Source organism: Typopeltis vanoorti, chromosome 19 (assembly GCF_054136105.1).
Source record: "Typopeltis vanoorti isolate ZY-2024b chromosome 19, IOZ_Tvanoo_1.0, whole genome shotgun sequence".
In the NCBI taxonomy this organism is placed as follows: domain Eukaryota; kingdom Metazoa; phylum Arthropoda; class Arachnida; order Uropygi; family Thelyphonidae; genus Typopeltis; species Typopeltis vanoorti.
The window spans coordinates 90,405,331-90,419,781 of record NC_143567.1 but is presented as its reverse complement, the minus strand read 5'-3'; the positions used below and the strand labels follow the sequence as shown (position 1 = coordinate 90,419,781).

Below are 14,451 nucleotides of genomic sequence, written 5' to 3'. Positions count from 1 at the left end.
GAGAGTGGTGAATGAGTGGAATAAGCTTCCAGAGTCTGTTGTGGGTGCTACGACCGTGAATGAGTTCAATGCAAGATATGATAGATACTGTGTGAATGTTGAATAGTTGTTCCAGACATGATGTTAGGGCCTCCCTCGATGAGTCTGTCGACTCCTTGGAGTTTCCCGGAACAATAATAATAATAATAATAATATTTCCTGGTCCCCACCCTCTATGCTCCTTGGTTTGCAGCAACACCCCACTAAATATGTCTTGCCTATCTCTACCTCACACCATATGCTTTCAAAATCATTAGTGTGTCACTGCCTTCCAAAACCTACACTCTTAGAGGACATAAGTCGTCGCTTATCATAAGCAGTACTCCACCACCACCCTTTCCCTTTCTATCCTGCCGAAAAATGCTGTACCCTGCTACTTCTATTCCTGCTATTATATCCTCTTCTGTCAACCACATCTCAGTGATCCCAATAATCTATGGCCAGGCTGATGATATCAGTGCCACCAATTCTGCTCCTTTATTCCAGATACTGCTGGCATTAGTATAAAGCATAAAAATGCCACTATTTCTATATCCAGCATTATCCCCTCTAGACTCCACTGGGCTCACCACTACTTGATATTGTCCCCCTTCTCCCAAGTACCCTTTCCCACAAGAGGCCATCCCTGCTACCATCCACCTTGGTCATTCTAGTTTCCCTGTATTGACACACTGACTTGTTCAGAACAGCAATCTCGCGAGATGCCTACGTCCTTCCTCATTCAAATGCAAGAGGTCTCTTGCATACAATTCCTCTCTGTCCTCAAACGCTGTCCAAGCATCCACATATGCCAATCCTCTCTTCTGACACATTCTAGCTATTATGTTATTCAATATGACTGCTCTCTGCTCAGCTCATCACAATCATACCTAGGCAACATGCACATTATCTTTCCTCTTTGCGTCTTCTTTCATACTACCTCAAGTAAGAATCTCATATCTCTTGCTGCCCAATTTACATTACCTCTCAAGTCATTTGTTCCTACCATTACAATCATCTCATCCACACTTTCATCCCTCTTAATTGCCATAGCCACACTTTCTATTGTTCCTCCAGGCAAACGCTCCTCACGCAATCCTATCTTGCACACCACAGATCACTGAGTCACTGTACATTACACCTCTTACCATTCCCTCTCTCCTACTTTTTCCATTCTCTCCTCTTCTATCATTCCCATAACTCTCTCTCATTCCCTCTCTTCCACTTATCCTATTCATCATATTCTCTCCTCTTTCATCATTCCCATATGCGATACTAAAATAATTTATGTTAACTCATCAGCCTCTATATACAAGTAGACTAGTCATGAAGATAACTTAATGTGCAAACTTTTTTAGCTTACACTTGGATTAAAGGAATGTAATTTTTTGGCAAGTATAATTGATAATTCCTTTCTGTAAATATCATTTTACTACACATTTTCTATACAAGTTAATGTTAGTTTTGGTCTGTGTGCTTTGAAGATCTGGTTGTCACAGCCATGAAATATTAGCAGAATTTTTTTTAATAATAGAGATAAAGTTTATTTTCCTACTTAGTGTGATTCATTGTCATTACACATTTAATAATCAGCATATTTCTTATATCTATTTTTTATTTGTTATACTTTTTAATTGTTAATTAAAATTGTTATACTGTGAATTTTTATGCCTTTTAAAGCCAGTTGATTATAAATTTAATTCTAAAATTTTATTTCATAGGTATTACTCTAACAATTCCTCAAGGTGCTCTGAAGAAAGGTTGTAGTGTGGAAGTATATGTGGCAGTACTAAGAGATGATAAAGATCGACCTCGGCTCTCAGGTATATATTTGATTAAGTAACAATGAAATATGTGACAGTTATTACTTCAAAGTGAATATTATCTGAAATGAACCAAAGATTTATTTACACATGGTTTTATAGGTCTTATAGGCACATTCACAATAAACTGCAACAGTTATTTTTGGTTTTCTGGAGAGAACTGTCCTTCACCTTTATCTCTATAGACTTTACTTATTATAGTGTTCACATTCTAAATGAGAATGCTATAGTATTCCCATAGCATTCTCATTTAGAATGTGAACAATTTTGTTAGCATAAACATAAGTCACTAATTTCAGTAGTCCCATGCCGATTTTCATCCCCTCTCTTCTGCAATTTATTCTGCGTATAAGGATCAATAAATATACAATCGGTGCTAAAGTTTTTCTCTCTTACACTCAACCTTTTCAATATTAGTTTCCTTGCCCAATTACTTCTACTTGTTCAGAAAACAGTAACTTCTTCAATTGCTTATGTCCTTCCATGTTCAGATGCAGTCCATCTCTAGCATACAACTGTCTTTTTCCTTCAAACACACTCCAAACATCAACAAATTTCAGACCTTTTTTTTGCACATTCTTGCAATCATATCATTCATTATCATCGCTCGTCTACTTAACTCGTAATTGTCAAAACGAGGCAGCGCACACACTATCCTCCCATTGAATACACAAACAAAAGCAATTAACTTCAAACTTATAAAATACAGTTTCTTCTGCTTTTAACACTAATTAGCTCATACCTATTTTACTTTGAAAGCAAAAAGATAATTTGTGCACAGCTTTTATTAAGATGTATTTCTATATGTTTTTGTTCCTTCTTATCTTCTTTAATATCAGTTCCTTTTCTATTTCCTTGAAATACAAAGATAATTTTAAAGTTCCTTTTACTTGTGGAAATATCTTTATCATTGAACACAAAAAAGTTCCTTTCAAGTATTAAATAGTAACCAGAATAAGTTTGCTATTTGACTTATTAAAAAGAACTGTCCATTGCTTAGGGAGAAGCTATGTAATTCTTCTTTTCACCTTTATCTAGATTCCAATTTAGCTTCTTTGAAAAAATTCATCCAATAATTTTGGGATAACTGTTTGTTTCCCTTATAATGCTCCTTTCCAAGTTTTTGGCTTAAGAATTCCTTTAAACTCTATTTCTTCCCTAAACTAGAGTTTAAAGGCACATATTTCATTCTAATCCATTGCAACACCAACATTTATTCTATTATTTTCACACTATTTTTTGGAAGTACAAACTTCACACAAGCACATTACTGGCTGGCATGGAAAGCAACATGGCAGTGAGACAAAAGTAAAATCATTGTTTGTTGTAAACAAGACTATAGTTAACTGCATGAAAACATCATCAGAAAGTTAAATATTTTCTTATTTCAAGTTTTTTTTAAGTTACAGATATATATATAAAAAAAAACTAAATAAGAGGAGTGTGTCTTTTTTTTTGCAAATGAATATATAGCAGTTAAACAACATTTATTCTATTATTTTCACACTATTTTTTGGAAGTACAAACTTCACACAAGCACATTACTAGCTGGCATGGAAAGCAACATGGCAGTGAGACAAAAGTAAAATCATTGTTTGTTGTAAACAAGACTATAGTTAACAGCATGAAAACATCATCAGAAAGTTAAATATTTTCTTATTTCAAGGTTTTTTTAAGTTACAGATATATATATATATATATATATATATATATATATATATATAAAAACTAAATAAGAGGAGTGTGTCCTTTTTTTTGCAAATGAATATATAGCAGTTAAACATATTTTCTTTAAAAAGATAGTTTTCAACAAGCCATAACTATATAAAGATTTCTCTTTTATGTAACATCAGTAAAGAAATTTCTGATTACAAAAAATAATGCATTTTTACTATACATTTAAGAAATGTTCAAGAAAAATCAGCCGTTGCTAAAAATTTTAGCAACAGCTGTTTAGCTATAATCTGATATAGCTAAACAGCAGATATCCTACAAACTAGTCATCACTGACACCATGTTTCAGCATAAAGATGTGCAGAAATTCATATGGAGAAAAGACACAAGAAAAATGAAAAGTTATTGACTGTTGTTGATAGTGTTACTTTCATGACAATGAATATATGAAAATATATTCATTACCTCTAAGAAGTTAGAGGCAGTCGTGGAAAAGAAGAAAGCATAAGTAAACAGAAATATTTGTGCATAAATGATATAGGAAATAACCTGAAAGGAAATATTCAGTTGTTTGCTGATGAAATTAGGTAAAGTAATAGTTAATCAAGGTGATGCAGAGAGCTTGCAGGATGATTTAAATAGGATTGTCGGTATGGGCAAAAGATAATGGATGTCACTTTAATATGGAGAAATGTAAAGTTATGCATTTTTGGATAAATAGATTACAAGCTGTGTACCACATCAATAAAACTGTACTCCAGGAAATAGATGAAGCTAGAGATTTAGGGATGGTGGTAGACAGAGAGTCAAAGTTTAGAGGACATATTGCAAAATTGCTAAAGTAGTTTATAAGATTACTTGACCATTGAAGAACAAGAACACACTAACAAGTAGAGATAAGAAAGTTATTCCACTTTATAAGGCCTTGATATGTCCACATTTGGATTACTGTGCTCAGGTCTGGTCTTTGGAGATGAGGAAGCAGTGGAGAAGATTCAGAGGTGAGCAACCAAGAAGTGAGTGGTCTGTTGGAATGTTCTCTATGAGGAGAGATTGAGGGTGTGTGGATTGCAGAAGTTGGTTGATAGGAGAAAGAGAGGGAATATGATAAAAAATGTAAGTTTCTTAAAGGCTTTATATGATTGATGCAGGGGAAATGTTTCACCACTTGGCTGGAAGGGCTGAAACAATATGTCAACCCTGGAAGTTGAATAAAGGTGTGGTTAGTAGATGTGTGAGGACTAGATTTTTTGCTTAGAGAGTTGTGAATGAGTGGAATGGTTGCTAGAGTTAGTTGGGAGTGCTTTGTCTAATGGGTCCAAAAAGAGGTATAATAGATTGTATGCATACTTTGGGTCTCCCACAATGAATCTTCAGACTCCATGGAAGTGCTCGTACAATAATTATAATAATAATATCAAAAGTCCCTAGCAAGCACTATTGCAGATGCTCAGAATATAGAGAGAAAATGTAAGAGAGCTAAGTTGTGTACAAAAGTTGACAAAAGTCATGGGAAGACTGGTAAGAATATGGAAAACAAATATCATGAAATGGCAAAATATTATATAGCTTATCGAAGAAACTACAAATTGGCAGATAGAGTACTGTCAGAGGAATAATAGATAATGGTGAATTACTTTGAAAGACTGCCAAATGAAACAAGATGACAGAATAGTGGTAGAAAACAATCAACATTCAAACAATCAAGAGAACATATCAATACTAGTAAAGGCCATCAGAAACTTGAAATATGGAAAGGCAGTTAAGAATAGATGAAGAAAAATTGTGGAAGAAAAACCTGGAGGAGAAGAAAGTGACTTCTGACCAAATAGGAATTATCAGGATCAGATTTTTACTTAACAACATATAACGAGAATCATCTACTTAAAAGCATACAATAAAGTACCAACAGAGAAGCTTTTTAAAACTCTTATATGGTATCAGTGGAATATTATACAGAGCAATACATAGTCTATATTTAAGTTGCAAGTTAGCAATTAGAATTGAAGGAATAGAAGATGATTTGATATAAAATCAGATATAGACATGGATACATATTGTAGGAAGTTTTCAGTATTGAGAAGACCGCATTGTGATATAAATAAGGAGTTTATTAAAAATAAGCCTGACAAGTTTCATGCGGCATAAGACTTACATCATCAGGGTTAGTGGTATATAAAAGTTTTATGGAACAAAAGCCTCACAATTAATTACACTTATTAGATGTTTTTGATAACTTCACAACTGTTAAATATAATTGATAAACCAGAATACAAATGATATCATTACTGTATGTGTGTTGGAACATGTTCTGTGGTATCACATATGCTGTATCCTAGGTCTGTGGCAGTTATATTTTTGATGAAAGCAGATCATACTTGATGTAATATTAAGCCTTGATTTTTATTGCATTGTGTAGGGATCCTAAACATTTGTGAGGCTTCTTTAAATTTTCTTGTAAAACAGTTATTATCAATATATGACATTTTTGTCGTTGCCAGAGTACTTGATGGCCAATAGTGGTGTGGAATGCCAGGCCTGATTTATGCTCTCTTCTTTTTTTGATGTCTTTTACATGTTCAGACACATGGATCTTTCCTGACCTTCCTGTCTGTCCTACATAACAAATGCCACAAGAGCAATGAGTCTTATAGATGCTTAGTTTTTCATAGATGGATGTGGAGGTTTTGGTGGATGTGGGAATCTTGATATTTTTTGTAAAGTTAAAAAAGCCATAAATAAATTTAGTTTAATCCTTTATCCAAGTGTAGGCAAACAAAGTTTGCGCCTGAAAATATCTTCAGGACTGAGGCAAGGTGGTACATCTGTTGACAACTCGTAGCAAAGGTGGACCAAGCTTTCATCACTCCTTGTCTTAGTATCTCCCATAATGCAAAGCACATCTGCTTGTGGACATGTATAATGCTATGCATTAAGGGAAGGGCCACTACCCAGACTGGTTTTGACCTTTATTGAGGTCTTGTCAGTAGGAGGCAGACCCAGAAGTGGTGAGACCTCAATAAAGGTCGAAATCGGTCTGGGTAGTGGCCCCTTCCCTTAATGCATCACATTATACATGTACATGTATAATGCTTTATATATGTGCACATCTCTGCAAGGAGATGTGCTTTGCATTATGGGAGATACTAAGACAAGGAGTGATGAATGCTTGGTCCACCTTTGCTATGATTTGCCAACAGATGTACCACCTTGCCTCAGTCCTGAAGATATTTACATGCACAAACTTTGTTTGCCTACACTTGGATAAAGGATTAAACAAAATTTATTATAGTCTAACCAAGTGCAAAATAAACTTTCAACATCTTTCTCTAAATCCAGAGTAATTTAATAATAAGGTGGTACACCCTTTTGCAACTCGTATAGGTAAATATGACCTCTCCATTGCTTCTGCCTTAGTATCACCACTTCTGGGTCTGCCTCCCACTGACAAGACCTCAGTAAAGGTTGAAACCGGTTTGGTAATATCAAACTGAGGAGGCAAGGCCCTTCCCTTAATGCATAGCATTATACATGTCTGCAAGGAGGTGTGCTTTGCATTATGGGAGATACTAAGACAAGGAGTGATGAAAGCTTGGTTCACCTTTGCTACGAGTTGCCAACAGATGTACCACCTTGCCTCAGTCCTGAAGATATTTTCAGGTACAAACTTTGTTTGCCTACACTTGGATAAAGGATTAAACTAAATTTATTATAGTCTAACCAAGTTAAAAAAGCCTCTTTTATGTTGTACTCATGGAGCAATGCAACAACTTTGTGAACATTCTTGATGTAAGGCAGCGTTCTTGAATTCTTGAAATCTTGTTTAAGTAAGGGAGTTGCAGGAGATGTATTAAGAATTTTTCTGATTGTCTTGGGGTCAGAACCATTAAGTGCAATGTTCTGTTTCAAGTAGTGCAGGAAAACCCATTCTTTTCATTACTTCCCACAGTTTAGCATGCTAATCACAGTCAGAAACTTTTAGAGTAGTCTAAGATACACATTACTATAGGAAGTCTAAATTCTTTATACTTTTCTATGATCTGTGTAAGGGAAGGATCAAGGATCTGATCTCTGCTCTCTTATCTTTCTTAAACCTGCTTGTTCCTCAAGCATCTCTGCCTCAGCTTTGATCTCAATCCTATTTAGTATCTTCAATAAAATCTTGCTTGCATGAGATATTAAATTAGTAGTTCCATAGTTTTTGCAATCCTTCATATCTCCCTTCTTATGTAGTGATATGAGAACCAACATCTTCCAGTCTCTAGGCCACGATCCTGTCTCCCATATTCTTGTATTCAATCTGTGAAACAGGGATTCCATCTGCACCTGGAGTCATATTGCTGTTAAGCTGCTTAACTGCTCTTTCAACTTCATGCCTAAGTGCAGGAAGTTCCAAAGCAAAATTTGCCCATGGTAAATGCAAATTGTTAATTTGCATTTACCATGAAAATTCCAGCTTTCACTATGGGTGTTATGTTCACCCACACCAAACATGCCACACTTATGCTGAACTCTCATACTCTCACTTTTGCATTAAAATCCCATAAGTACATCTCTCCTTGGTAGGCAGTCCAAAACAGTCTGTAAGTTTTCATAGAATTCCTCGCTCTCTTCATCGGGCCTATCCATGTGGAGTGCATAAACTATCATGATTGACACGTTGATAGGATGAGCCTTAAGTCTAATACAAAGTATTCTGTCATTAATGAATTATAACCAAGAAGGGTTCTTGCCTCAACTGTCTTCGGTATCACAGCCACTCCATGATTCTTTGAGTCACCTCCTGAGTAAACAGCCTTACCATCATGTCATTTGAAGTGACCTTCTCCATTCCATCTGGTCTCTGTAATTTTCAGGATATCAATTTTGTTCCTCTCCATCTCTTTACAAACAATCTCAGGAGTACCCATCTGTAGACTCTGAACATTCCATGTGCCTATGTAAAATTCCCCCTTTAAGATTAATCCTATACCTTCTGTATTTTCCTCATTCACAATATCACTGACTTTGGTTGGAGACTGTAACATTCTTCACGAATCTGTAATATACTTCTGTATGACAACCAATGCAGCATGAGATGTATTATTATCATCATCATCATCATTATTATTATGTAAGACCTCCAGGGAGTCAAGGACTCATCGAGGGAGGCTATAAATCATCCAAACCAGCATACCTTTCCTTAAATTCATTCACACTAGATGCACTCACTACCCCCCCTAAAGGCAAACTGTTCCACTCTCACTGCTCTGTGAGAGAAAAACCTAGCTCTTACCCCATTCTTGAGTCTGAACAAACTTATCTTTCATGGATGACCCTGTGTTCTCTCCCAACCTTCCATATAACAAAAAGTTTCATCAGACGATATCCTGTAACACCCATTCAAAGATTTATAGACCTCTATCATATCACTCCTCTTTCTCCTCTTAACCAGGGTCTGTAATCCATATACTCGCAATCTGTCTTCATATCACATTAATCTAAATTAATCTTCATTATCAATCAATCTAAATCCCATAATCCAGATATAATCTTTGTAACTCTTGTTTGCACTCTTTCCACAGCTTCTTTATTCCCTTGGAGCCCTGGAGATCCTCGCACAACAATCCAGGAGTCTTATAGGCCTTATAAAAAGACAAAATGACTTCTTAGATGTCAAGGTTCGCTTCAACATTGCAATTATCCTCTAAGTTGTATTTGCAACTTTTGCTATGTGACCTTTGAACTTTAAATTCCTATCCACTAATACACCAAGATTCCTTGCCTCCTCAGTTTCCTGTAGCATAACCCTGCTAATATAACATGCTGCTGGAAATCTCATCATGCCAAGGTGCATAACTTTATGCTTACTCACATTACACTGATAGCCATTTTCGTTTGCCCACATTTCCAGCATATCCAAATCAATTTGCAAGCACTGAATATCAGTAGCATCCCCGGTTGCTCTGCCTATCTTTGCATCATCGGCAAATGATTGCACATCTGATGTTAGACCCCACCTGATGTTATTAATGTATAGATTGAACAGTAATGGCCAAGAACTGAACCCTGAGATACACCACTGGTCACCTTAAATCTGCCAGATTCACACCAACTGTATACCACTTTTTGATATCTGTCTGTCAATCATACCCTGATCCAAGTCAAGAGTTTATATTCCAATCCCATATTCTCCAGTTTATGCAACACAGCCTTTCGTATGGTATCCTATCAAATGCCTTAGCAAAATTCAACATTATCATAGTGTATCCATTCACTTTATTCAACTCAGCCATAACATTGTTATAAAATATGAGCAAATTGCTAAAACACAATCTTCCTTTAGTAAACCCATTTTGCTCCTTGCAGAGTATAGCTTGTTTGTCTACCCATTTCTGTATGCAAGTGCTTACTAACTTCTCTAAAATCTTCACTACCTTATTTTGAAAAATCAGTATCTGTATCAGTATCTCTGGTACGACCTATCAGTACCAGAGATACTGATAGGTCGGTAGTTAGACATATCAGTTTCTATACCACCCTTGTACAATGGAACTATCATACATTTGTTCCATTCTTGTGGTATCATTCCTGAGCTGAGACTCAAGTTATACAATATGTGAAAGGCTTAACCAATTCACCAAACATTCCTTTAGCAAACGTGCTGATATTCCATCTGTCTGTATTGACAAACCTAATTAGCAGTAGCACTCTGCACCAAATACACCTGGTTGATATATCTTATCCAAGTGAGTGCTCATTAATTGAACAATCTCATTAGCATCTGACACTAGAGTACCATCTGAATTTAATAAAGTCATTATTTCACATTCATTCATTTCTTTTGCTTGCAGCATAATGATAAAATTCTCTTGAATTTCTTTTCATACTCCGATTTAACTTTCTGTACAATACTTGTTACTTTTCTGGCCTGAGCTTTATGTATTTCATAAATTCTCTCACTCTTATTCTCACGATATGCTTTCGACATCATCTTCTTCTTGTGGATCTCTTGATTAATAAGGTTTCACATCCATTTCACTTCCAACCAATTTATTCTTCGAACACTAGGGATACATTCAGATACTACCTCATTTAAGCAGTTTTTCAAAGATTTCCATGCATTGCTGTAATTTTTCCCATTCAGTAACTGATATCCTGGGACCAAAGATAGTATTCTCCTAAGTTGATCATAATTTCCAGCTTTTTATCTCTTTGATCTCAAGTTCCTTCTTTCACATGTTGCTTGAGAAAGTTGTCTCGCAACAATTCAATAAATTCCTCTTCTTTCTTATCAAGATTTCTCATCTATCCAATCAATGTTTGGAAAATTAAAGCCACCCATAATGATCATTCATTTGGTACCCAAAGGCTAAATTAATGATGCATTTCTTCATCCCCTGCAACTGAGCCGCCAGGTCTGTAGCAACACTTCACCATATAGTTCATTTTATTAGCCTCCACTTCACACCAGATAGACTCAAACTCACTGCAGATAGACTCATCAATTATTTATTGACTTATTGCTGATATTTTGCTGGTGTTATAATTAGCATCTTCAGAGCACAAAAACACAGTTTGTCACATTACGTGAGACTACAACAACATGGTGTAACAAAGGGACTAGTTTAAAAAATTGTAGCAACAACACAGACTAAAGTCCTAATTAGGTGCCCTCTATCTTAAAAAAAAAAAAAAAAAACAGAAAGCAGGTACCTAGTTATGTCTTAAGATGACTGTCTCTCAAATCTTAGGTAAATTTATACAGCCATATTTGTTGAGATTCGGAGTACATTTCACCTGTAAAAGCTTCTGTGCAGTACTTTTATTTTTTTCCAGTTGATCCTGTGTGCAGGGGTATCCAAAGCATGGTCTTCTAGGCCCAATTTGCCATAGCGATAGTGCCAGATGTATCTTTTATGTTCACTGATGCAGATGCCCACAGTTCTTCCTGTTTGACCGTAGTAAGCTTGATCACACAAGCAGGGTACTCCATAGACTCCTGGATGTGATAAAGGAGAGATGTTGTTCTTGGGTGAACGGATGAGAGTTGCTAATTTGACACACGATCTGAATACAGTACATAGTTGATGTTTATTGAGAATTCTAGATATCTTTTCCAATGTGTGTCTAATGTATGGGATGGTAACTGTTTTGTTGTAGTTCTCCGTGGTGGATAGTGGGAGGGGTTTCTTGAGAGCATTTAGTATTTTGTTTATCTTATGGGGATTATAGCCATTGGCCAAAAAGGTGTGGTATAAGTGAGCCAGTTCAGCAGTAAGAGCATTGTCATTGGAACAGATTGCTCTCACTCTGTGGGTTAGCGTTTTTAAGATACCATACTGTTGAGAAGGGTGATTGTTTGTGTACATATCTCCCTGTATGTGTGTGTTTTCTAAAACTGAGAATGATAAGGAACTAACTGGAAAACATGTGATTAGTGTATCCAGGAAGGACAGACAGTTATTATTATTGTAAAGTGGATTTTTGGGTGTTGGTTATTTAAATGTGCTAAGAATGTATCCTATGTGCCTGGGCCATGTGGCCAAATAGCAAGCACATTGTCAACATGGCATAGCCAAAGCATTAGTTTGAGAGTGGCTGTATCGATAGCTAGTTTTTCCAGGTGTTTTATGTAGAAGTTAGCTAAAGGGGGGAAAGGGGAGAGCCCATAGCTTTCTCATCTAATTGTTTGTATATTTTCCCTTTCTATGTGAAATATCCTGCATGTTTTAGGGCCATTGCTGTTTAACTTATATGTTAATGATATTGGTGAAGTTTTGAATGGAGATATTCAGTTGTTTGCAGATGATGCAAAGTTGGGAAGAACCATGAAGAGTGGAGAATATGTTGTGGCCTTACAAGAAGACTTGAATAAATTGAGTGATTGGGCACAGGAATGGGGATGTGAGTTCAGTGTTGCAAAATGTAAGGTTTTAAAATTTGGAAAACAAAAATGGGATGCAGAATTTATGCTTGGTTGAGGATATATTGTCGAAGGTGGAGGAAATAAAAGATCTGGGAGTGATAGTGGATAAGGATCTGAAATTTAGGGGACACATAGCCTAAATTGTCAAGACAATACAAAGGTTTCTGGGAATGATGTGAAGGACACTGACTTGTAGAAGTAGGGAGTTTCTTTTCCATTGCATAAGGCTTTGATTAGGCCACACATGGACTATTGTGCCCAGATTTGGTCACCTGGTTTTTCAGAAGGACGAAGAGATGTGGGAAAGGGTCCAGAGATGACTAACTAAGGTAGTTTCTAAGTTCTAACCTCTGGAATGTCGAGTATGAGGAAAGATTGAGAAGATGCAACTTGAAAAGTCTGGTGGACAGGAGAAAGAGGGGAGATATGATAGAGACTAACAAGTTAGTAAGGGGTTGTTACATTCAGTTATGTACTCTGAAGATGCCAACAGCCTTAGTTGGTGACACTAGTTGGTATAACATAGTTGTTTATTATATGCACTTGATCAATATAATCCCAATAAAAGTCTTTCCAGAGATTTTTGGTCAAGAAAATTAAACGTTTTTTAAAATAAATAGAATCCATGGGGAAACCAAAAGAAAGGTATGCCGTTTTGAACTCCTTAAACGTAAAAAAGCCAACTATTAAATCATCTCACTTTTTTGAAAAGATGTCGAGACAAGAAGATTATTCCAAAGTTTCTATTTTTAAAAGAACAATTCCATTCAAGACGAGCGAAACATATTTATTTTAAAACATCTTTGGCACTTCTACGTGAATGGATACAGCATACCAGATTTCTTTTAAGCCAAATAGAGTTAGACTGTTATCAGATTTATGAAGATATTTCTAGTACTTTAGACCAAGATATATGGTCGCATTTGGATAGAATGGTCACTATTAGCTATGATAAAGCCTTTACAACAAGCAAACAAAACCAAATAAAAAAATTTAACAATCTTTATACAAAACGTTTTTTAAGTCAAAACCTTCTCTACCAGACAGCAAAGTTATTTTTAATTTATCGGATCATGTATTAACAAAACCAGAGATCAATATACTTAAAAAAGGTTTCATTTTGCGATAACACCTCATAATGTCCCTAAAGTGGATATCATTTGTAATATAGAAAAGGCAGTCTCGTCGTTACTGGAACCCATAGCTAATGATATTAGATTAAAAAGTAGTATCATCCTCTCATCTTCCAGAACTCCTAACAAAAACATCACTACTCTGGAAAAGAGAACATTGTATAGTTTGAAGAAAAAGAAAGACATTATTATATTGAAGGCAGATAAGGGAAATTCAACAGTGATTTTAAAAACCAGTGATTATGAAGATAAGATTAACAGCTTATTGTTGGATATCAGCCTACCGTGTCCTAGTCACAGACCCAACACTAAAGAACCACAATGATACCAACGATTTAATACGTCACATGGTGAACTAGTCTATAGACTTAAAACGAAGATTGAAATCCATACATCCACTAACACCAAGACTATATGGCGCTCCTAAGGTACATAAAAATGGAATACCACTATGCCCGATTATGGATGGAATCAATTCGCCAACTTATCTGTTATCTAAACACCTGGCAGGCCTCCTCAAACCACACATCCATAATTTGGATACTTATATACGAAATTCGCAACATTTCGTTGAGAAACTGAACAACATCTCTATCTCCAATACAGATTTACTCGCCAGCCTGGATGTTACATCTCTATTCACTAACATCCCTGTGGAGGAAGTCATCAACATTTTAGGAAGTTTGCTCCCACAAGACATTACTTCTCTGTTCCGTCATTGTTTAACATCAAACTTTTTCTTATGGAATAAAACCATATATCAGCAATTGACTGGCCTTGCAATGGGTAGCCCCCTCTCTCCATCTTGTGCTGATCTCATTATGGAGGATTTTGAAAGTAAAATCTTAACTCAAACAGTATGGTGAAAACCCACAGTATCAAACGATAAAGATAT

The 14,451-nt window shown here is 35.9% G+C and overlaps 1 protein-coding gene across 1 annotated transcript in view; it reads left to right on the top strand.

The window, feature by feature from the left end:
* LOC150096330 (netrin receptor UNC5C-like) overlaps positions 1–14,451 on the top strand; it is a 164,343-nt gene that overhangs the window by 128,095 nt on the left and 21,797 nt on the right. Inside the window, exon 6 of the mRNA XM_090409032.1 lies at positions 1,740–1,841. Coding sequence (XP_090265158.1) covers positions 1,740–1,841 — 102 coding nt within the window. The remainder of the gene's footprint in view (positions 1–1,739; positions 1,842–14,451) is intronic.